Here is a 25,361-nt window from a genome sequence, read left to right as displayed (position 1 = left end):
ATAATTTATTATTTATAAATACAATATTATTTAACATAAATTTATGTCCTAAACATGTGTGTTTTATAAAACATACACATGTATGTGTGATGAATGATGGTAGTATCTTGCAACTTTCAAGTCTTTTATAACTCGAAAAATACTTAATGAAAAAATATTTTATTGTGTGTAGTGTTTTGAAAAGTTCGTAATGTGAGCTACAAGGATATGTAATGAGAGAGAGAAAAATGAAGATTTCTATTTAAAAAAAAAATCAACATGACTTGATCTGACTTTGGCGACGCCACCCGTTTGATCCGAGGTCAAATTAATCGAATCAATCGAAACGTTTGTTTTAAAAATACTTCGTTTTTGAAATATTCGACTGTTTCTGGATTTTTTAAGAGTTCTGCATAATCAATTTAATAATAGTACTGTTACAAGTATTTTCATAAGATTTTGATGAGCAAAAATATTAATACCGATTTATTTTTTAAAGAAACGCAGTCATTGCTAATAAAAGAGTTTCTTAACATTTTTCTCTTGCAACAAGACAATTTATTATGAAAACATAATTTCTGATTTAACATAATTATTTTCAATACATAAAAATGGAATTCTGAATAATACATTTTGCATAATGTTTAATGACAAAATTATGGCAAAGTTGTAAATTTTCCGTTATGTACAAATATTAAATACGAGTTATAATCAAAAGCATTGGTCATTAATCAAGCATAGTTAAAATTACGGAGCTATAAATTATGATAATTTTTTTGTATATATTTTTATTTTTAGTATTAAACAGAATGCTACACACATAAAAAAATTATATGTATGCTGTCATTGAACAATCAGTATAATTTTCAAATATATATTAAAAGAATTATAATTAAAATAATTTATATTTTAAACAATGTGAAATTTGAAATCAACGAATCGAATAGTTATATAATGTATGTACAACTCGTATGTGTATATATTATCGTGACCGGATGAAGGTAGGACAGTCTATTACTACGTTTACACGGCACGCTTTATGTCGAAGTTATTATATAACATCGATGTTATAACTTCGGCGTAAATCGAACCGTGTAAACGTAGTAATTATAAAGGTGCGTCAAAATTATCGAGCGGAATTTCGAATTGAATTTCGTAAATCGAGCATACATAATTCACATTATTGAATGAAACCTTTAAAAATATTCGGTTTTTTATTAAAAAAGCTCGGTTGGAAATTCAGCTCAAGGTTCAACTTGAAGTACAGCTTGATAATCTAAATGTACCTGAGAGATAATTTTTAAACAAAAAAAAATTATCAATAGATAAGGAAACATTTTTATCATACACCTTATACCATATTGTCGCGTTGCGAAGAACAGTTACTTTTCTGTTACTGTTACATATAAATTGTTTAAGAAAAGAAATGCTTCGGAAAAGCAATACATTATTAAAAATTAAAATATTCTTCATATATGTGTATTTATGTTAGTTAATATTGTATAACTCAGCAAAAGCAGTACTTTCATTGATATTTTATATTATATACAAATATTAATTTTGTATCGACTTCTATATACTTGCAGAGATAAATATATGTGGTATGTAGGTAAGTGTAATTAGAATTTGTAAAATGTATAAATTTTAAATTCGAAATTATTAGCGATTATAATAACATTACAGATTATACTTTGAAACTCGTGACATGATTTTATTTAAAATATTATTTGTTTGACAAGTTTCGCCAATGTTAGGGGAGGGGGGAATCTGCAGTTTTGTCATTAATCTATCAGAGTGTGATTTAAAATCAATGCACATTAAAATTTAAGATTATTATCGTGAAAAATAATGAAGCTATTTCCACACTAATTATGCGTGTGATACACTTAAATACTGCGCGCGCAAAATGTTTTGTCAACTCTAATCACAAGAAAAAAAACTTACAATTTAACTAATCAAAGAATGCTTTGCAAAGCATATTTACGTAAAATGGATCGATTCCTATATTTATATTAGAAATAAGAGCCCTAAAATTACTGAAAAAAAAGATTTTCCTCTCATAGCCTATGTGTGTCATATATATGTCAGTGGGCATAGTAACTGTTGTATTGATCGATGTATTTATACGCGTTTCTACCTAGCTGACTTGTAACCCGACTAGCTGAGGACGATAGCGATCTATGTTGTACAACACAAATGCTAGATTATTTTCTGATTGGTCAATTGGACATTTCCTCTTTGGATACGGATGGAAAATAAATAACAATCGGTTAAAATCGAAGCGGCAGTCGTGCGATCGTCATGCTGACGTGAACAACGCAACCGTGACATACGTAAGACGACTGTAGTATTTTTTGAACTAGGAACCCTGTGACAGATAACCTAGTGATTAGATTGAATTCTTTAATATTTCTCCATCCGGAAAAATACGCGAAAAGTTTTTTTTTAAGACCATACATGGCGCTTCCTGTAGAGAATGGCGATCCTTCGTTGTTTTTGATAAAAGTATTGCCCGGATTTGATGTTAAAAAAACGTTCGACTACGAGCAGTTCCGAACACTCTGCGTCCGATTGTTCAGCGAGTACGAAGTCGAGCAGGATGAGTGGAGGGTACGAGAGGTCTTTGAGCTATTTGACGCAGACGCGAACGGTGTGTTGGACAATCAGGAAATACACAGGTAATGTGCGCGCGCGCGCGCGCGCAACTTCTATAAAAATTGATTAAATTTCATATGATTAAAAGAAGAAAGAAAATACTTTATATTCTACATATAATTTTCAGCTGAAAAAATAAATAATGAAGAAGGGCTACGAGAGTTTAATAAATTCGTTTAACAAAACTAATTACAAAACAAACGTTTTGATTCCAATCGAGTCATTATCAATATGTTTGAAATATATCGGTTATGAGATACATATAAATATAAAATAATAATTAGTGTATTCAAAAATTCTCTATATTTTTGTATCCCCTTTACCGATTACTTTTTTGTAACACAGATTTCATTGTTTTAATGATAAATATAAAATTCTTAATTAGAAAAGAATACAATTTAATGTAACATTTTTTGTTCGTTATCGCAGTGATATTTCATAGTCTTGACAAACGTTCAGAGTAAAAATATGAATTCTTAATTGAAGATAAAAAAATAATTCATAATTAAATCCAGATTGAATTAGACAATTGTTGGAGCAAATACGCGGTGGAGAGAACTTGGTGTGCATTCTATATCAAGAGGCTTTATAAAAATGAGATTAAATTACAGAAAAAGGCCAAACAGCAGCAAACAAAGAATAAAAAATAAGACATTACTTTTTTTTTCCTTTGTAATATTAGGTGCAGATGGAAATATTAAAATAGTTGAATCTCTTTATATTTTTTTTGTTATATCATTTGTATTTTACTAGGATATTGAATTTTATAACATTGCATTATTTAATTTTGTAATAGTTAATAATTTTTTATATTCTGTCTTGTTATTCTAGAAAAATAATTTATATATAAAGAGATGCAACATTTTTTTGACTATTTTTCTTGTGTTTTACATTTATGAATTTAATTGATTTATTAGGAGAAGAAGAAATAAATCATAAATATTCGCTTAATAAATTAAAGTCTAAAGTAAATTGACATTTACAGCTGCAAAAAATTGGAACTACGTTTTACTATTTTTTTTAACGTATTCAAATAAGGACGTATTTGAATTCTTACCCGGATGCTCTTTAGGTGTTTCGTTATCCTTGTATGTTGTTTATTGGTAAGCAACATGATTAAGTCGACTACCAAGAGCACAGGTCGACATTAATTTTGCTCTTATCTCGTTAATTTTATCTGTTAATAACTCATAATCACTCGACAGAATGATGTTTGTGATAAACTTGTTTATTGTTAAGGCGCAGGAATTATTGAATTTTTATCACTACTAGCTAATTAAATATGTAGCTTACCTCACAATTGTTGCTGTCGCTATCGTTGGAATAATTCTATGGATATTCCAGTCGTAAATTTTGATTGTCTTTCTTACTTGAAAATGTTGCTGAAGATGACTCAAAACTGGAGTCGAAACGTACGACATCAAGATGCATAAGTTGAAATATTAAAAAATATATTCGCTAACGATAATCAGCGGCTGACTTTATATTACCACCCGTGTGAAGCTGGCCCCTACATATTAAAAAATCGATTTTTTTCTTCATGCATTCGTTTGCTCATCGTTTGCTCACAAATCTTTTGAACTAAGGGTGAACAAACGAAAATTCCAACTGAGCATTCGTGAGCAAACGATGAGCAAACGAATGCATGAAGAAAAAAATCGATTTTTTAATATTGGGGGGCCAGCTTCACACGGGTTATATTACCTGTCATTTTTGTTATAATTTACTCTTTAATTTATTATAACTTAATGAGTCATTTTCCAAACTTAATAGTTTTGTGATAGTTTATATTTTTTTGCGAATAAAAATAAAAATGACAATATAGATATAGTTACATACATACAGACGTTTCGATTCCGATCGCGTGGGTCATTATCAATATTAAATATATTTCAATTTGGACGGTTAAGCGTAAAAACAACAAAATAATAAAGGAATTACAGATTTAATTAAGATGTTTGGTGGTAGTTGTTTTTATTCTTGTTTCGATGGCGTAGGCCATTATTATAGGTTTCACACATGTTTTGTATACCTTATTTTGTTCTTTAAGCTCTGCTTATTTCTCCATATTATACATGTATGTATAAATTAATGTAAAATAATTTTCTAAACCATTTATTGAATTTTTACAAATAAAAAGAGAATTTTTATTCGCATTTCTATTGGTGTGAATAATGGGTTAAAAGCAAATTACTTCGAAATAAATAAAGTTTGGATTTATTTTTTACAATAAACAAATTCTTCTTTCAGCTGCTGTAATTGGATACATGCGATTGTAAATCCCGTCAATGTTTTGCTCGTCGTCGATGTACAGAATGATTTCATCGATGGCACGCTGGCACTTCGAAAATGCGGCTTTGGGCAGGACGGGTTGGAAGTGGTGCAACCGATAAATCGGCTTTTGAAAGAGGGTCGCTGGGACAAAGTGATATATACACAGGATTGGCATCCCGAGAATCACATCAGCTTCTTTGAAAATTTGGCGATGCGCGAACTTCACCCAAAATCTGAAGTATTTAAACATGCATGCTTGTCTGATAATAAAATAGTTTAGTAAAATAACTCGAATAAATAAATGATAAAATAAATTTTAATTGTCTAATCTTATTCTTTTTCTTTACATATTATTTGTTGCCACTTTTTTATATATTATATAAATTTATACAAAACGTTTTAGTTATTGGTACATGTATATAATATGTAAATAGAGATGTCTTAAAAATTCTTGAACATATGTCCTTTTAGATTACTTTTTCATTTTTCCTTAACATATTTGAGTTTCTTTTTTGGTGCCTTTTTTATGCATTTAAATCATAAATCTTAAAGATAGATTTATTCTGTAATTCTATAATTTGAAATAAATGTAAGATAATCTTATAATGTGAAATAGATCACTAAGGAAACGGCAAAACCCTTCGACACCGTCGTTTTTTTGCAACCTCATATAACGCAAATACTTTGGCCAAAACACTGTGTTAAGAACACCTGGGGCGCTGAATTGCATAAAGATCTACTAATAATACCTTCTTCTGAACGGGTAATAGCTCAATTTTATATAAAAGAGATATGATAGAGATACTGTGGAGAACATATATATGTATAGATTTGATTAAAGATTCTGTAATTAGTTTAATTCTTTAAAACTGCATAGTAACTGATATTACATGTAAAGCAATTGAATAGATATATCCTTATTACGTAAACTTCTGGCAGTTTTTTTTTTCTTTTATATTTATGAATTGTTATTTGAGATGACATGAATTTTTACATTTCTTTAAATATTTTGTTTATAAATTAATTATTTTATTGTTGAAATGATGTATATCTAATACCAAGAAATCTCTGGTATACTTAATTAATCGGAATATTTTCCTCTTTTTATACTCAAGGTACATAAAGGTCAGGACCCAGACAAAGAATCATATTCAGCATTCGAAGATGCGGAAGGTTCCTTGAAACTTAAAAGAATTTTGTCGGCCGTTGGCGCTACGCACTTATACGCCTGCGGCATCGCGTATGATATATGTGTAAAGCAGACATGTTTGGATTGCTTGCGGTTGGGTTATCCCGTAGCTGTGATTGAAGATTGCTGTCGTAGTGTAAAACCCGATAGCGAAACGACTACAACATATATTGAAAATGGCGCTCTAGTAGAGCGGTCTGACCGTATTCTGTCTTTGGTGAACGATGGCAAGCACAGTCTGGTGATGGCGCATCAAGCCGCAAAATTTATAAATCAAACAAAACTTCATATTATGTAAAAGTATGTATTTCTTAAAAAAGATAATGATTATTTTTTGTCAAAAAATCTAAAAGTTTCACTTAAAATAGGTTTGAGAGAAAAATACGTAAAAATTTTATTAATTTTTACCTCTTTTTATTTATGCATTATTATTAATTCTACGATTATTGAAAAGATTCTGTTTAACTCTCATCTAATCATTTTAATTTTTACGAGGAATGAAGATAACAAAACACACATAAAAGAAATTTATTTTAATTATAATTTTTATAATGATACAGTGATACTGAAATGAAAAAATATGTAATTGAAAATTTAAAATCGTAAAACTTCAGTTTGTTATGTATTATAATACATTGGATTAACACACATATCATTAATATTTTTAATATATAATTAATTTTCATAACAATGAAGATATTATAAATGTTAATATAATTTAGTGTGTGTGTGTGTGAAATTATATTAAATTTATTTAAACATACGTAAAATTAGTTGAAACGTTATCAAGAAGAATCTACAAATTTATTGTACTATTTTTATTAAAAAAGCAATTGTATTTTTTAATAAAAAAAATTTATAATATAAATTATTAAAATATATGTTTAAATATATTTTTTCGTATTTATTAAGTTATTTTTATCAGTTAAAATGCGCCTAATCACTTTTATCAATTAATAATCGTGCTGTTCTTTCGATCCTGTTTGCTGATTCATCGACCGTTAATTCGCAGATATATTTTTGCCTTGAACCGCATTCTTCACCTCTGTATGAATAAAGTTTCGACGATGCGTTGAAAATTATCTTCAAGCATCTACAATTTAAAATAGTTTATAATGCAAATATTTGATGTTGAGTATTAATTATCGGTGCTACGTAAAAACTTTAATATATGTACGTCATTAATTTTCTATATATCTATGTAAAAATATTTTATTTAAGGGTGATACTAACTTGCCGTTACCGATGACGGTCTGTTTGGTGTCTTGTTGAACCGGTCTACCACTGTTGAACCAAACCCATAAAAGCCCTGGATTTATGCCACCTGTCCAGAAATTACTGCCCTTCAGTTTGGAATTTGATATTATACCCGCGAATACATCTTGGTTTTCTTCGACAGTGTTGAATTCGACCAAGTATCCACCCATACCACGGCAAAGACTACTCGATGATTTCCAGTCGAAATCACGATTACTGAAGTGATAACAATTTTGGCCCATTCTCGTGTAATTAGTAGGACAAGGTTCTAAAAAACGATGAAACAATAAACGATATACAGATTAAACTCGTAAATAATAATTTTTTTTTCTTTTCTTATAACAATTAATTTATTTTAGTTGTTATAGAAAGATGTGTCTTGATTATACATATATATACATCGAAATAATTTTCTTTTGTATCAAAAAAGTTTTACCTTTCATTTTATTGTTTCCATTTATAAGGTAGTACAATAATTCTTCTGCTCTTCTTACTCTTTTTTCTAAATAATCTACTCTATACACCAATTTTTCAATAGCACCTGTAAATTTCCATTTATAAAATTCCTAAATCTCACACACACATTCTTTTAATTTAAATAATACTTTTTTATTACGTTATTTTAAATAATTCTTATTATTATAAAATGTTTTTCCTTCAATTATGTAATTATTGCAATTATTTATAAGCTATATTAAAAATTAAAATTATTAAATTAATTTCTTTTTTTGAATTTGTTTTAAGTATCTCATAAATCATACTAAGTAGGTAAAGATCAGTTTCAGAAACGTCTCTTTTATTCTGTGTGGAGATTTTAGACACTGTCAAAATCTTATCATCAATCTTCATTACTCGTGCGGTACGAGAATTGTTGAACTGATCCTTTGGAAGGGTGATCCAATTTTCGAGAATTTCTGTCCACGGACCATGATTCGGCGTAACAGCAATTAAATTCGCTGGAGATGATGATAGCACAGCAAATAAAATTATATTGAATGTATTGGAAGATCTAATCGCATAACTGGATTAAAAATTTATATGTCTTATTGTATTTTTAATAATTTAATAATAAAAAATATAATAGTATAATAATATAACTAACAATTATAATTATAGATGACATTAAAAAAATAAATTATTAATAGAGTATACATTTTTTGTTCATTTTTAAGTCGTTATTGTTAATTTTTTTATATTTTAGTAATTATAGTGAGATAACTTTAAATTTATATATGATTTTTTAATATAAATTGTTAAAAAGTTGTATTTGTAAATCATAATACGTACCAGATACCACATTGAAAATTGCTATCAACGTGACAAGTATAATTGAAGAATATAGTTGCTCCGTTATCTTTCTCGTCGTCATGATTTTGAGACCAAAGAAGAAATATACCGCAAACGAGATCTTGGATGCAGGAACTGAAAGGCCGGTGTTCAATCTTCTACGAAATGTAAAGTAAACGGAATAAAGATGATCCGTTTTTTACTTGTATCAATGTTGTGTGTCTGACTTTCTCCAGGAAAGTTTACAGCAGCATGTTGAAATAGGAAATACCCGAATGCAAGTATGTTGGAAAAGTTCATTGTACTCTCATATGTGACGTAACGATGTAATATTAAAGAAAAGTTATTTTTAGATAAGAGAATATATATATTTGAGAATATAAGTATTTGTTTTTTCAACAAAATTTGAATACTATGATATTGTACTAAGTGAAAAACAAGGTATTTTAAAATTAAAAATATCATGTTATAAAAATAAATTCTATTCACAATTAAAATTGCAATAATTTTTACAAAGAAAAACATTAGTTTTCATGTTTTACTTATTATTTGATTCTAATTAATTTTTATTATTAAAGCTATTGGTTTACAAAATAATATTATGATATTTCATTAGCATAATATATTTTAAATAAATTTATGTATATAAATATTTTATGATATATTTATTTAGAAAAATTTCTTTTTAGAAACATGAATGTTTCGGTATGTTTTGTTGATTTCATAATAGTAATTGTGCAATGCATGAAATTAAGGAAGTTGATACAATGAATCGGAAACGCTAACGAATTGGAATGTAATAGAATTCTCTTTTATCAACCTCATTTACAGAATTAACAGGTAACATTTAACCTTGAAATTCTAATAGTGTATATACATGTACGTTAAAAATTGTTCGTTTACAGCTACAATGCTGCTACAATATCCAACATATCGTTTGTTTAAATTAAATATATAGTTTAAATATATAGAAATTATATATAAATCAATATGTAATATTGAAAGAGAGAAATTAAAGCAAAGCAATAAATTTGATACATTAAAACATGAATTAATTAACTTAATATTAATTTAGATGTGATTATTAAATTAACTTAGATTAAAATTTAATAAACTAATTAAATTTTTTATTTCTTTAGCGAAAAGTATGTATTATTAAAACATACATTTTTACAATTTTTGAAACTCTTATGTAAAAAGTCAGCACAAGATATTTTGAATAAAACGAATAAATTTTTTTATAGGTTTCTTATATACAATATTTTTTACAAAAGCAACCGTGGAATTTATGAATTGAAAATGTAAATACCTTTATTTATGTGATTTGTTTGGAATAATTAAATTCTCACGAGATATTTTCTTCTTAATACCACTTGTATATTCCACACCCAATCATACGTCACGGAAGACTGAGAAGAAAAGATTCGAGGACGATGTCGTAGCCCAGACCTCTCTAGGTCACTTTCTCCCCACCTTAGAAGCCAAGTCACTTTCTTCAACGAGTCTACCTCAGATGGAATTTGATAAGTTACTGATTATAATAATAGTTTTACTGAAGCGTAAGAGAGAGAAGAAAATATAAATTTTATAGTAGTATTACGAGAATATTATAATGAAGAATATAAGAGTAATTTGATCATATTTATCTTTAATAATAGAGATGCTAATAAATATAAAATGATTTTGTCATAATAGATTAATCATTAAAATTAGTCAGACTTTCATAATTTTTGGACTTTTTATATCTAATAATTATAGAATACAAATTATACAAATTTTTTATATAAAACTATTTCTCTTGATTATTGCAGATATTGATTTTTATGTTACAAAGAATAATTAAAGGATGCTTATAGCAAAGAAATAAAATGTTAAAGACAATAGAATTCTATTTCTTGAAAAATGTCTTTATGGCGATTTTATTTAAAAAAAATATAGCTCTTCAGTAATTTTAGCCTAATGTTGTATTTTGTTATCTTCAATGAAAGTTGTGTTTCCATGAATTTCAAATTCCGCAAATGTTTGTTCATTTACTTGTTGTGTAATTACTTGCGAAGATCAACCTACTGACACGGTTTCCTCAGTACATTCGAATATCGGTGGTTTCAACAAAGTGCAAACACAGAAACTTCATCTACCTCTTAATAACAGACCCGAGCGACCAGCTATTATACTTTCTCGTGATAACGCGATTCAACTTGTAATTTATATTTATGTTCGTATGCATTAAACTTTCATCCTTGTGGCATGTATATCAAATTTAAATATTTCTTTAAATAATTTTGTTTAAATAAAAGATTAGTGTTTTAGAAATCTGACACAATTTAAAGTAATAAACATTATTAGAATAATATTTCATGTATAAAAGTCAAATTATCGATAATTTATTGATTTTATTAACAAGGCAATTAAAAGTATGCCGGAACTATTTATAATATTTCTTGTAATGTAAATCTTGTAATTAATAATATAATTATAAAAAAATTTTTTATTATTTCTTTTTACGTGTTAATAATTTACAGGATCTTCAAACTTAGATTTATAGGAATGTCAGAATTATATCATATTCCAATTCGCTATTTCTTTTCATCTTTTCATTTTAACATAAAAAATGTGTTATGCTGTGTGTAACATTTTCTCCAACATTGTCCAATTTGTAACTATTTTCAATAATTACTTCGTATAATATCAGAGATCAATCTTGCATCACGCAAATAATGGACATAATTCATTCAGGATAATGCGAATTGATGACGCTATGCTGCGCAGATAGCACAGATACTCTGTGGACCGAATACGCGGGTAAGGTCGCATCGCATTGCGATGCTTTGAAGTTCATTCAAAGAATTTCGACATCAACGAGACTTTATTTAACTGAACTGGCCAAACAGCGCTTACAACATTCTTCCGCCGTCGTTATTCGTCCCATTTACAAAATAATGGATCGTTAGAAGTACACAGTGAGATTGAGTCTCTCGTTGCCAACTTGATTGTCTCCGGTTCGCGTTTCCGCCGCGACCTCGACGCTATCCACAGTCTGAAAAACGATAAATACTTCTGTTTCTATTGTGATCATCTATCTGCTCTTTAGGATTGCATGAAGTTTGTAAGCGAACTTGGATTTAATTATTTCTCTTGCACACACAAGTCAATGCAATTGTACGCTTTAGGAAACAGTTAATATATCGTGATGAGAGACGTTATTCACTATTTAAATTGTTCGATTACAATTTAACATACTTAAGTATATTACAATTTGAACACAATTCCAATTGCTTAAATCATTTAAATTAAATTCTTTTAAGAGTTTGCGGTGGTTCTAAAACACCTCTGATTGTAAAAAACCAAAATTCATGAAATATTACAAAATCCTTTTCTATATTTGCTCTATTTAATATAGAATTTAGATAAAATATCTATATTATAGATTTATTTATTTGCTGGATTATGTAAATAAATTTATTGTAAAATAATTACTCTATCATCGTCGTCCCAGGATAACTTTTTGATTCTCGGCAAAGCTGAACTAGTAGGCCATGCTGGCACTAGAGAGTCTGGAGGATCTCCGGAATAATTGGAAGAGTCGTGAGATCCAGTATCTAGATTGGTTCTAGCACTCAAATCATTCATATTCTGCACAAGTCCACCGATATTGGGTATGTTTGAAGTTGCTGATAAAGCTGGCGGATTTGGAGCGGGTGCCACTTTATGTCGGGAGTACAGTGGTAATTGTCTTGCCGATGCTATACCTGATAAAAAACGTAACCGAATAACATTTTAATGTCATAAATCTTTAAAAGCAGGATTGTAATTTTACTAAAGCTTTGTAATTCCAAATTGCTCAGGAAAGAAAAAAAATAATAAAGAAAAAATTTTATTTCAATTTGTATCGAGATATATTTTTAGCAACTAATTAATAGATGTATAAAAAGAGAAATATGTGAAGTTAGAGAATCAAAGTAAAGTATGTCGAGTTAAATTATGCTGAGCATGAAGAATAGAAAGCATGTGCAGCACTGCTTGATTTCTGCTACCTATAGAAACATACTTTTGATTGTAGCACTATACGAGCTTTCATTGGTTTCTCCGAAGACGGGATTATCGATTTCGTTACGGCTGTCGACATTATCATTCTCGTCGTCAATATCGTGACGCCGATTCCGTGGGCCTTCCAAGCCGTCCTGAAGAACGTTAGCGCCTAGAACTTGCGGAGTAGGACTCAAAGCCGAGGGAACTGGTGATTTCTCGCGATATCCAGTACCCACCGAGCTGACCGAACCACCACTTTTTGGCCTTTTGCTTAAAGAAAAGAAATGTCAAACGTTTCTATCGATTAAGTCTCTTTTAATCTAATAAGAATCTCCAAGTATCTTTAAGTTTCTAATATTTTTATTATAAATTTCTTGACTAAAGAATTAAAAATGTGTAAAGTATAGTATATTTTAATATTTATAACAGTACTCAGTGACTGTTATATTCGTAAATATTGTTTACGTGCTACACTTCTAATATTGTTCAATTTTTATTAAGATGCATTAAAATTATCGAGCCAAATTTCGGTGCTAAATTTCGATCTGAATTTTAAATTGATAATTTGGACGCACCTTTATATAATTATATATTATGTGTATTCGATACATTTACTTACTGCTTATAAATGTAAAGGATGAGAATAAGTATGACAACTCCAAGAAGACCTAAAACTGCGCCGAAGATTGCAACTAATAACACGCTGCTACCGAGCCAAGCGGGTGCGGCTCTCGCAGCGATTGGCAATGAACCGCCGTTAGGTATGTGAACGATTACTGGAATCATGCTGGATCTAAAGAAATTGCAAACATCAAATTACAGATTAAAGTTTGGAATGTTCATTAATAATAAACTAAGTATAATCGCACACAAACTTATAAATATACCTTGGTGGTTTTCCAGAATCAGTAGCTACTGCTATAAATCGCGCCAAAGATCCGTTAAATAAACTCAACGATCTCAGCACTAATTCTCCGTTATCTCTAATCTCGAAGGACCTAGAAGTAATATTTATATAATTATTAAAAATTATTATAATTATATTGTCAAGAGTATGTATACATTATTTTAATTAAATTAGAAATTGCTGCTTTTTTTTTTTAATTAAGGTATGTCAAGTATATCTTATTTTTTATGTATATGATATTTTCAATATATAATTTTTATTATTAAACTATTAAATTTAATAACAATTGTATACCTTGCATCTTGTCCTCTAAGAGATAAGTTGACTTTATCTCCCCTGTCGCCGTCAGCTGCTTCTAATTTTCCTGAAAAGTTATGTGTTCTTTGAATATCAAACAGAACAGAAATTAAATCGAGATAAATAAAAATAACTTACCTACAACGGAACCTTCTCTCGCAGAATGAGCATGAAATTCGTACCGAGAATATTGGAATCGAGGTTCCCATTCATTCACGTCTTCGACAGAAACGTTCACATGTGATGTATCATTCTAAAAAAATATTTATATATTTATATATTACACCAATATATATTACAACATATATACAATATCATACGTTTGAAAACATTATATTTTATATACATTATACATTATATGCATACATGGCAATAAAATAATTTAATAAAGATTTATAATATTAATGAGATGTGTACGTACATGATATCCGTCTGTAACATGAATCAAGAAGCTGTGCTGAAACCGCCGCTCGTAATCTAAATTCCCTTTGAGAATCAACTCGCCAGAATTAGTAATCGAGAATCTCTCTAAATCCTCCACTGGGCCCACGAGCCAGAATTTTAAATTCTAGGATCAGAAGCTATACTACGCTACTATATCATGATTTACTTGCATTCTTATTGTTTAAGTAAATTTTCACGTTACTTACAGGATCAGCTTTGTTGACTCCTGCCGTTAGAAGAACGCTTCCGGACGGCGTGTTCTCCGGTACGCTGGTTTGATGATTTTTCAGCACAAATTTCACGGGTAATCGACCACCTAGCATTCATAAAATAAATAATCAGTTTTATATAAAATTATTTTGACATTTCATATTTCCATACAAACGTGTGTACAACGAAATTTTGATCGAATATTATTAATGGGTTTTTACCACAATTATTAACAGTTGCTAATTTGCTGTAATAAACAGGTAATAATAATTGATAAATAATTCATTCAAATTTATAATAAATAAGTAAAAATATTAAATTAAATGTGTAATAACATTAAATAGTTAATAATCAAATATATATTACACAATAATAACAGTCAATAATATCTAAAAAAAGTATAATACGAGAATTATATATATCAAGATAACAATTAAGAAAAGTATTATATATTTTTTCAAAAATTAGTCTATTAATTAATTAATTTTTTATAAATACATATAGATACATAGATATTTGTCAAATTTGCATTTATCAGGAGCGGAGACACGGCAATGTGTCTCGTTATTATATTATATTATTTACCTGCTGTTGGACCAACCATGTCTTCTCGCGATACAATAACCGTGGCAAGAGCGTATCGATCTGCATTATTCACTTGAGTAGCCTATATTTTATAAACCACATCATTATTATCATATTTTTGAATCCGTTAAAAATAAAAAAAAACGTGTTGATATTTTTACCTTAATAACAATAGTTGCTGGCGTCATTAACTCGTGGTCCTGCAGCGAGCGTATCATGACGATATCAGCAGTGTCAGGATTCAAATCCAAAAAGGGTAAAATTCCACCTTGTATCGTATATCGAACTAGTGCATTTATACCTACGTCTTGATCCACAGCTTTTATCGCAGCGGGTACTACCATCAATGGTTTTCTCTAAAGAATAATAAATTAATTTTTATTTTGAAAATTATGTGTATGTGTATATGCTGTAGAATCGAATTCGATTGAAGTAATAAGTTTGTCAATTTGTAATTTTTAAAGATCTATTAAAGCGTTTTATTAAATTTTAAATAATTGAATATTGTTCGATAGATTTACTTGGCTCTTTGCCCTTCTTATATTTGTATTGTTTTATACATATAGAGCCTTTTCATTATTTATTTTAATAAGTTTTTATTAAAAGAATGTGTGTCAATCTTACCCCTTTCATATGACGAGGTACGGTGACTTTATACTGATCGTTCAAAAAAGCCGGATTCTGATCATCTGCATCGATAACGTTAACGTGTAATGTTGTTGTTGACGAGCGTGGTGGATTACCTTGATCCTGCAATGAGATTTTTTTGTGGCTAAATTGTCATTAAAAGTTAAAATTTACTATTGAGAAATATATAATTATATTGAGAAAGAAAGTATCCTTAGCTTTCTATAGAATACGATTACAAGCGTGAGAAATAGCCAGAGACAGCATTGTTCGATGAATTCTTTGTAATCTTCACTTGTTCACTGTTGCGTATCGATACGCATTGATCACTCAAATCAATTCATTCGAATCAATTGATTCAAGACCGTTATGATCCATTTACGATACTTTTATAAACTCCGTCATTGGTTTATGAATTTCGTATAATGTTTTACATAAAAAGAGAATTTATGTTCAGGAATTTTATCAATTCAGTTGTTCCTGATTTAAACCATGTTTTTCCATTTGAGAGAAAAAGCATCTATGCAATAACAATTTTAGATACATATTCACTTTTATGTAACGTAATACGTGAGATTTGTAAAATAATGATGGAATTTTAAAACTGTATACAATATGGTTGTTAATTTTTAATTTAATTAATAATTTATAATATTTAATGTTTTTAAAATATTGAACTGTAAATGTAAAATCGAACTTACTTGAGCACGGATATCAACGGAGAAGTTGGTAAGAGTTTCGTAATCTAGCGATTTTCTTAGTACAAGAGTGCCTTCCAAAGCATTTACGAAAACAAAGTATTCCTGTGTATAAAAAAAATAATTATTTATTTAACACTTTAAATAAACTCTACATTCTGTATAATATTCTAAAGAATAAAAGTGTCATTTGTAAGAATAATAATTAGCAATATAGAGATATAACAAATAAAGAGATAATGCAAATTATTAGCAAAAAGTAATTAAGTGGTATAAATGTTTTATAAAATTCACCGAGTGAGCTCCTGGTAGGACTGTATACTGTACAGTAGAATATGGTCCTGGTTGATCAGCATCGACAGCTCGAACTCCTTGCAGAACTCTCGTACCGATGACAGTAACCTGGAATACTCATACTATGTTAAAATCAAAGAAATGCGCAAAATTAATATTCTTTATTACTTGATATCTTGATATTGAATTAAAAATATGAAGAATTATCTCACCTCAGAAATATTCAGCACGTAAGGTGCATTTACGAATTGCGGTGTATTATCATTTGCGTCAGTTACCCGAATGTTCACTGGTATAATAAATCCCTTTAAAAATCACAATTTCTTAAAAATGATAAAAAGAAAATTATAATATATAGAGATATATTCTACAATAAATAGAATTCAAAAATTATGAGAATATAGTAAAATAAAAATAAACTTTTTATATATATAATAAATTGCAGTAATATTTACTATATATATGTATATATATATAAACTCACCATTTTTTTATAAAAAAATTCTATATTTTTTAACTGTATTGTAAAATCTATGAATAAAAAGAAAAAAATTACAATTTATATTTTTAGTTCGAAATTTAATCTAAAATTTGTTATAAAAATTTGGAGGAAACAAAATTAATATTATATTTAAAAATATTTGTTTCATTATTTATTAAAATTTATTAAATATTTATTAAATATTAATTTAATGTAACGTAATCGCTTCTAGAGATTATTTTACCGAATCTGAGATAGGTTTCTTCTCGCAGATGACGTTGATATAGACACTGGCTGGTCCCTCGACACCCTCTTTGTCGAGGGGTCTGATGAGGGTTAAATTCTTTGAGAATGGCGAGAATGCAACGGGACTATCATGCTCCTGCAAGCTCAGCTCGATATCACCTTGCGAGCCAGGATCACCTAGCACTCCGAGAATTCCCACAGTTTCGCCGACGGGCAGATCCTCCCTGACAAAGAGATGCGCCGCGGTAGCTCCATTCTCCAGAAAGCATCGCGTGTCTCTGTGGTCTCGAGTCACTGAAAAAGTCGAACGATTATTAACAGGTATAATGAAGCATAATCTATTGTTAAATTGTTGAAAGAAGTGCTTAATAGCGTTTGAGAAAAGAAATTGGTTTCTAGAGCGAGGAGAAAGAATGCGGATCAATAGAAGTATCGCACGTTTAAATTCTAATTTTAAGGCATTTTTTAATACAATACATAGTAAATATGTATATATGTATGTATGTGGTATCGAAATGTTCAAATTTCTTTAAAATATGTAGACAAGAAGAGTTAACTTTTTTTTTAAATAGATAAAAAAATGAATAAAATAATATTTATATTTTTTAGAATATATTTTTGTTTGAATATATATTTATGCTGTGAACTTGAACAAAAAAATTCGTATTGCTTGAAAAAGTGGTAGCTATTGAATTAGTTGAGCCGTTGAGGTTGCCTGAGTTTCCGGTTGAAATCGTACAACCGGTTTTCATTGGGTTGCACGAAAGTTTCATGCTGATGAAAGGATCGTGGGACAATGATTTGGTAAAAAAAACTCTGTCCAAGAGTAACGGTATTAAGATGGAATTCAATACGAATTTAAAGGACAGGTTATTGGTAAAAATATTTATACATCAAGTTGTATGATTTAGTTTTTATATTAGTTTAATAATAAATAATAAATAACAAAAAATTTCGCAAAAATAAAAAATTTTCAACAGCATTTGTGTTTCAAAATTTTATAATTTTATTTAAGAGAAAATTAACCCTTTTAAAAGATTAAAATAGGTATTAATTAAAAAAAGAACATATAATACAAAGTAATAAGTATTTCTAGATGCTTTGTTGTATTAAAATAATTATGAAAAAGATCTCCTTACTTTGTCTTCTTTAAGACCATCTTGTAAAATAGATATCGCATTACCAACATTACTGTATAACGATGTCTGTTTTATGAGATCCTTAACGGCAAGAAAGCATGCACTTTTGTGCTTTTAACCACAAATGACATGCAAGAAAGCTCTTTATTTTATTCATTGCTTGTAACAGTAGATAACTATTTTACACACGAAGACTTAGGTAATGCTTATGCTATTAGCACTCATTACCTTGTAATACTCATTGTCGAGTTATTAATTAGATCTGTTCTAATGACTTCAAACAATCTTGCACACGATTTCTAGAAGTGTTATAACGTAACGCGATAAAGTTTACCGTAAGTAACGTAATAATTTCATAATCTGAAACATAGCAAAACTATTTAAAGCAAAAACTTCTTTAATCAACAAAAAGTAAAATATTTTCTTTTCAAATATAAAATATATTTTTATAAATGCATAAATAATTTTAAATATATTTCCACACAAATACAGAATATTTACAAATAAAATTATTATAAGAAAATATTCCCAATACTTTTCGAAAAATATTTTAAGTAGATGAGTAACCCTAATTCTTCATCTTGATTTTTAAAGGTAAAATTAAAGTTGTTTATTGACTTACTATATTTATCGTATATAGTACATTTTTTATTCAAAACGTACAAAGTTTTATGTAATTAGTCTACTAACTCTTTTTAATACAATCCTCTGATAACATTTTCATAGTAAAGAATATTATGTATTATGTATATTATTATATTAATATAATTTTAGAAAAAATTAATAGAGTAAAAGAGAAAAGTTATAATATAAAGTACAAAATATAAAAATTGGTATATATATATATATATATATATGTGACAACTAACGAAATAAAGAATATCATTAAAATTATTATCATATATGTACATACTATATTATTACTCTCTTATATATAATAGGTAGATAAATTACGCCCCTTCTATGCATAAAGTGCATAGAAGGGGCGGCGCGGCGAGGCCGTTTATCTAACAACAGTGCTTTAGTTGTTCTAATGCTGGCATAAATCACGATAGCCGCTTTTGCGCCTCGTTTGACTGCCATAGCCATTGCCGGACATTCCCAGGTCCGCTTTATGCATATTGATTGCTATAATTACGCTATGATTACGCATAATCACTTGATAAGCAAAATAGCCGTTTTAGCAAAATACTTGTTACGATTTAACAATTTTAATTCAAAGAGGTATAAATTATAGCAATTTTCTCGTTCCAATGGTAAGCAAATAACAAATAATAAAAATTACATAAAATTAGAAAGAACAAAATTGATTTCATAGTGGTTTTTTTACGTAACTGCGTGTCAACATTATATTACGGGCTTAATTGGACACTTTCATGTCATTGTTACAGATGTGTTGCAATTAGGATAAAGGTAATTCTATTAAAAAATTATACTTCGAATAATCTATTTGACAAAGACTTGAATGGTCATCGCGTCATCTGCTCGTTCTTGCCAGTTGATCGACGGAAATTCGGATGTTGGAAGGACGCGAATCGAATGCGTAGACGAATACGCGTGGGCTGTTTAACGCGTATACGAGAGGGTAGATATGCGCGCTTCCCTGGAGCGGAGTTCCGGTCGCGAATTCATGGCGTATCGTCGGCGGCGCAGCGTTACGGCACTGGCCTTTCGTAAACTCCTTTTCTAGCATAGATGAGAACCTCTCGCTAGAAAAAGCGAGCGTCCGTTCGATCGTGCGGGAAAATATCGCGAAGATTCGTACAAGTTTGTCTCATAATCGATTCATGTAGATGTAAATTGTGCTTTTTATGCAATTCACGCGAAAAAATAAATGTAAAATTAAAATAAAGGGAAAAATAAAACAAGTAGTTACATAACGTAAAATATGTTTTAGATAGTTGCATACTTGAAAAAATTTATAAGTTGTAAACATGTTTCGATTTTTATGCCACTTTATTAATTTATCCAATCACTACATTAGCGTTCTTTCAAAAAATATATATATAAAAAAAGTGATAATGAGTTACTGAACTACAATTATTTTTAAATTTGATCTCGTTCAAAATTCTATTCTATTTATTTATAATAAAATATTTTGATCTCAGGAACTATATTGCATTTGACGAAAAAGATTAAGTTTACGAATTCAATAAAAGTCCATAAAAGATTTTACAAACTTTTTCTTAGAAAAGTCTTATGGGAATATAATGAACAGGAAGAATAGTTTGGTGCGGAAAGACTTACGTTGTCCGACATGCGGTTGCAGCATGCAGCAGAGGAGCAGCAAGATCCTCAATACGTATCGTCCCATGGCAATTCAAGATCATCGTCCACCGGTTCTGTCGACAGATGCATCTGCAAGAAAACCAGAAAGAAATTCAATGACGGAAAGGGATAAGGGATGTTGAGCAGTGTAGCGCGTCACTTTTGTGCGCAACTGAGTTTTCTTTAGTTTTCTCCAGAGCCGTGGGAACGAAATTTCCCAGAAGATATTTCGATTTATCGTATCTGCGGAAATAACATTTCCTGCGTTCGAAATGTCTTACATACCCAGCTTCTCGGAATCATTACGAAGATTTTATTGCTTTACGTCAAGGAGGATTTCATTTTCTCGCGAAATATTTAGTCCTAGATGTGACACACTTCCGTAAAGTTTTATAATAATTTTTAATTAATTTGTTAATTATTACTTTTTTAATTATAGAAATTTATAAAGTATGAATTTGATCAGTAATACTTTATTATATAATGAAATAGTTTTTAATGAGTTGAGCAATCTGTACATGATATTTATATATTATCTAATTTTCTCTTAATGATGCAACAGTAAACTACATGTGACATAATGACACTAAAGTATAAGAATATTACATAACGTTATAATGAAACTACTTTGTCATTTTTGGTTACATTATTTTCTATTCTAATTTTTTTTTTCTTAAATATAATATCTTTTTTTGCTTTTGGTATTAAACAAATACCTATGTTGCTGTAATTAAGCAAAGAACGTAACAATTGAAAGTTAATTTAAAATTTAAAATTTTGGAGGAAAATATTAAGTTTTGTAAGAAAATATATAATATATAGAATTGAAAAATAATTACGAAGTCATACATGCAACTTCGACAAAAAGTAAAATTTATAAAACTGAAAGTACGTATTATATATGTATATACACAAAATATAAGCTTTATAGATATTTCTTGGACTTTTTAATGTTATTGGCGGAAAGATATTATAAATCACAATGATTTATTCTTAACAAAAATAAGGTATTTTATAAATATTGCTCTAATAGGAGAATTGTGTGAAATGTGCCACTGACATACGCTTTAGTTCTTGATAAAATGACGCAAGGACATGCCATAAAACGCAACAATTTTGCTAGTAGGTAATAACGTGCAATCGAGTTTGTCATCGCGTTAGCAGACGAATGTAAGAACATAAGTATACTGGGCGAATGACCACTTCGTCGACGAAACGCGTTTGCAATAGCGAGCATAACGCGTGGTTAGAAAGCATGCAGAGAAACTCTTTTATTACGTGGAACTATGGCTATGTAGGACTTGCGCGTCTCATCAGGGCTAGGATGACTAGCGCGAATTATCGCCGGAGGCAGATCTTAACTCCTTGCACTTTCCCCTTCCGTGCAAATAGTGCATTTCCTTCGTGACGTCATGGCGGGAAGTTGATGACCATTTTGAGCATTCGGAATACCAAAGTTTTAACACAATTCTTTTTCTTTACAATTAAGTAGCAAGAATGGAAGCAGATTTCTTCAAGCTTGTTAGTGCGTGAAAGTTTGCTTTTGCGTTTTCTCATTCATGATGGTTGAATGGACTGATAGTATATAGGCAAATATTCTCATTACTGCAAATTTTAATTTTAATTATGGAATACTATATTAATAAACATAATAAAAATATTGAAAAGTTAAAGAATGTAAAATGTTTTATAATACTTTGTTATCTAGTAACTTGATTTTATAAGAAGAATAAATTATGGTTTAATTGTATTTTGTACATTTATATTTCAATTTTAAATAATATTTAATTTTTACTATACCATTTAATAACTGTTTATTATATTACTATAAATATTACTACACATACAGTTTATTTCGAAAAACAATGTTTAGTTTTAAATAATATTTAAATTTTTTATTATAATAAAAATATCAAATATTGTACAAGTAATATTTTCGTAACATTTTTCTTTTTTTCTAAATTTATATCCACATTCTCACAAGATATCTCTCGAACAATCTAAAATTAAATTCATACAGTAATATTTATTATTATGAATCTTTCATTTATATCTGTAAATTTACATTAAATGTTTTATTTATAAATTGCTTTTTATTCTTGTTTAAAGTATACTGTATAATTAGGTATTTGTTAATTCTGTCGCATTTTGTAGGATATTTTAACGTAACATAATGACAGAGATAAAAATAATTTATAAATGTAAAAAATTTAGAATATTAAAACAAGTGTGAAGAAGTTACTCTGAAAATGCCTGCAAACAAGGAAATTTATACGGAAAATAGCCGGATACCTCGGTTATATGGGGCGCAGTACTGCTTAAATTCACGAACCGTAAATTGAAACGCAACACGATGGGCAACCGGCGTAAAGGCCTCCGGCCTCTGTTTCACCGGATAACTGTACAAAAATATTGTAGATATCTGTATTGGGAAATTGACAGTTCAAGTGATCTGAAACTTTGTTTTGATTATTTTATTTTAGCAAAGTATGATACATTTTGTAAAAACAAAGTAATTACTTTATTTTTACAAAATTGACAATCATGCAATGATGGTACTTTAATTAACGATATTTAAAATAAATTTAACTTAAAAATAATATTTAAAATGTTAATATATCATCATTGTTCTTAATCGTCTCATATCATTTGTTATATTAAAACGTGCAATAAGTATGAAAGGAAAAGTTATATAAGATTTCTTACTTTTAAAAGCATGTATCAGTTTCTTACTATTTTTACATTTATTAAATATATAATTATTAAATTCTTAGAAAAAAATAGAATGACTTCCATTCAAATAGTAATAAAAAAGTTTGATATAAAAATTTGATATCTCGTCCTAAAAATGTATTTCTATCAATATTGATGTAAAAAGGTCATGATTAAATTTTTGTAATATATATGTGTATTAACCTTTATTAATTTTTATTCTTCATTAATAACAATATTATCTATACTTTATCATTTTTATTAATTTATTATTATAACAGATCACAAGTTATTTGATTAGCTATTATAAATTACTTTTAATTAGTCTACACAGTGCAGGTTTTATTAAGTATAATAAGTAATATATTTTTAAAATAAAATCTGAGTTTTGATAACAGATACGTACCACAAAATATACTCGAAAGAAGCTCGCAGGTTCATGTATCTATGACTCTATTGTTTGCGAAGATAAAAGATCTCTCTCACAGCACTAGTTTATTGATAATATAAATCTCGTAGAGTGTTGATCTCTTGATCCACTTTATGCACTTAGCCACCGCCCTTTATAATAAAAAGCGTACAAGACTTATACGAATTACACCCTTAGTCCTTATTGATCGGCGTAGCTAGACGGTCTTATAATTCACGTCTTTTCGTACGCATAACAAACACAAGCATGAATTCTCGAATTTTACTACAAATATATGAATCAACTAAATTTCTTTAATTAAAAAAATCGACAATTTTGCAATATTTTCAAATAAAATTTACATTTTACTTAAACTCTTTACTTTAATGTACATATTTCTTACAATCTTTGCGTCTTATAATATTTCGATTCAATTTTTAAAAGATCATTATTTTTATTCAGAGTCTCCTTTATTCTCCAAATCCCACTTTCTTTAGAAATTTATATTCCACTTTGTTATCTTAAATATTTTATTTTGTTTTATTAATTTTTGGCATTTCATCTGTCTGATCTAGTTTTAGTATACACTTTACGTCGTACTTCACACTCCGTGCACTATCATGATCGATATGGATCAAACTCGGCTACGACTACACCTCGCTGTAGGGCTGTAGAACTCTTTACTACAAAACGGAGCCGTCGTGCAAAGCGGCTGGAGTGGCAATCGGCTGGCTCCCCATTGTCAGGAAGGGGGAACCGCGGCGACCAACAGAAACGTACCTGAACAGGTGTTTGCTTTCATATACGATGGGGGAATAATGGACACGACGCATACGCGTATGCTCGAGTAAGTGTGCACATAACTGACCCCTATCTTTGAGGCCCTTTGGGGACTTGCGTCGACCTTACTCTGAAGATGTGTGTGTGCGAGGATTTCCGGTCTTCGAGTCTCCCAGAGAAAACCTTCTTAGAAACAAAGAGGTACAAAGGTGTAAAACTTACAGTTAAATGAACAAGAATAAAAGAATGTAATAATAATTAAAGATAAAAATTAGCTTTCATATATTGGGAAAGAGAGAGCGGAAATTTTTTGGTATTTGTTGAGAAAGATAGATCAAAAATAACTTCACATTTTAGCAGTATGATAATAACAATTTTAATAATTTCGTCTTAAAAAATATGAATGAATTGCAGCTTCGTTTAATAGACGTTAGCGGTACTTCATGAATAATAATTCCAATTGGAGTTTCCTAACTTAACAGCTTATATTAACGCGTTTTTTCTTCTTATCTCCTTAACTTTAATCACGTAACGAATATGATAATGTATGAAATTAGATGAGTAAGTACAGCGAACTGTATAACGAAGAGTAAC

General features: G+C 29.0%; 3 protein-coding genes across 4 annotated transcripts; 1 reads left to right on the top strand and 2 right to left on the bottom strand.

Moving 5' to 3' along the window:
• Nucleotides 1–1,551: 1,551 nt before the first annotated feature.
• On the top strand, nucleotides 1,552–7,411 carry LOC108780281 (nicotinamidase). 2 transcript variants are annotated; one of them, XM_018547929.1, is made up of 6 exons: nucleotides 1,552–1,588; nucleotides 2,430–2,657; nucleotides 4,885–5,146; nucleotides 5,525–5,671; nucleotides 6,024–6,397; nucleotides 7,319–7,411. In XM_018547929.1, the coding sequence occupies exons 2-5, from the start codon at nucleotides 2,437–2,439 to the stop codon at nucleotides 6,393–6,395; spliced, it is 1,002 nt and encodes a 333-aa protein (XP_018403431.1). In that variant the 5' UTR covers nucleotides 1,552–1,588; nucleotides 2,430–2,436; the 3' UTR covers nucleotides 6,396–6,397; nucleotides 7,319–7,411. The 2 variants fall into 2 exon arrangements, with proteins under 2 accessions (XP_018403431.1, XP_018403430.1); XM_018547928.1 differs by lacking the exon at nucleotides 1,552–1,588 and having other exon boundaries at nucleotides 2,246–2,657.
• Nucleotides 7,034–8,218, bottom strand: LOC108780282 (dromaiocalcin-1). Its single transcript, XM_018547930.1, has 4 exons — nucleotides 8,116–8,218; nucleotides 7,791–7,895; nucleotides 7,331–7,622; nucleotides 7,034–7,190 (listed from the first exon to the last, which is right to left on the bottom strand). The coding sequence occupies exons 1-4, from the start codon at nucleotides 8,201–8,203 to the stop codon at nucleotides 7,034–7,036; spliced, it is 642 nt and encodes a 213-aa protein (XP_018403432.1). The 5' UTR covers nucleotides 8,204–8,218.
• Nucleotides 8,219–11,555: 3,337 nt separating this feature from the next.
• On the bottom strand, nucleotides 11,556–19,718 carry Cad96Cb (protocadherin Fat 4-like Cad96Ca). Its single transcript, XM_018547874.1, has 17 exons — nucleotides 19,649–19,718; nucleotides 17,458–17,753; nucleotides 16,945–17,037; nucleotides 16,733–16,840; nucleotides 16,442–16,543; nucleotides 15,738–15,863; nucleotides 15,275–15,469; nucleotides 15,114–15,195; nucleotides 14,525–14,634; nucleotides 14,296–14,442; nucleotides 14,013–14,127; nucleotides 13,872–13,941; nucleotides 13,558–13,668; nucleotides 13,290–13,463; nucleotides 12,690–12,940; nucleotides 12,119–12,390; nucleotides 11,556–11,678 (listed from the first exon to the last, which is right to left on the bottom strand). The coding sequence occupies exons 1-17, from the start codon at nucleotides 19,716–19,718 to the stop codon at nucleotides 11,589–11,591; spliced, it is 2,412 nt and encodes an 803-aa protein (XP_018403376.1). The 3' UTR covers nucleotides 11,556–11,588.
• Between the last annotated feature and the right edge of the window lie 5,643 nt (nucleotides 19,719–25,361).

This window comes from Cyphomyrmex costatus, unplaced genomic scaffold (assembly GCF_001594065.2).
Source record: "Cyphomyrmex costatus isolate MS0001 unplaced genomic scaffold, Ccosl1.0 scaffold69, whole genome shotgun sequence".
In the NCBI taxonomy this organism is placed as follows: domain Eukaryota; kingdom Metazoa; phylum Arthropoda; class Insecta; order Hymenoptera; family Formicidae; genus Cyphomyrmex; species Cyphomyrmex costatus.
Note: the sequence above shows the minus strand (reverse complement) of the source record. Positions and strands in the feature narration are given on the sequence as shown.

Excerpts from the sequence above, each read along its gene's own strand:
- LOC108780282 (XM_018547930.1), bottom strand. The coding sequence starts at position 8,203 with ATGAAGATTGATGATAAGATTTTGACAGTGTCTAAAATCTCCACACAG. Across the intron at positions 7,623-7,790 it reads TGGAAACAATAAAATGAAAG|AACCTTGTCCTACTAATTAC; the intron begins GTAAAACTTTTT and ends ATCGTTTTTTAG. Across the intron at positions 7,191-7,330 it reads ACCGTCATCGGTAACGGCAA|ATGCTTGAAGATAATTTTCA; the intron begins GTTAGTATCACC and ends TTTAAATTGTAG.
- LOC108780281 (XM_018547929.1), top strand. The coding sequence starts at position 2,437 with ATGGCGCTTCCTGTAGAGAATGGCGATCCTTCGTTGTTTTTGATAAAA. Across the intron at positions 2,658-4,884 it reads GACAATCAGGAAATACACAG|CTGCTGTAATTGGATACATG; the intron begins GTAATGTGCGCG and ends TTCTTCTTTCAG. Across the intron at positions 5,672-6,023 it reads TAATACCTTCTTCTGAACGG|GTACATAAAGGTCAGGACCC; the intron begins GTAATAGCTCAA and ends TTTATACTCAAG.
- Cad96Cb (XM_018547874.1), bottom strand. The coding sequence starts at position 19,718 with ATGCATAAAGCGGACCTGGGAATGTCCGGCAATGGCTATGGCAGTCAA. Across the intron at positions 15,864-16,441 it reads CCGTTGATATCCGTGCTCAA|GATCAAGGTAATCCACCACG; the intron begins GTAAGTTCGATT and ends ATCTCATTGCAG. Across the intron at positions 14,443-14,524 it reads GAGTCAACAAAGCTGATCCT|AATTTAAAATTCTGGCTCGT; the intron begins GTAAGTAACGTG and ends TTCTGATCCTAG.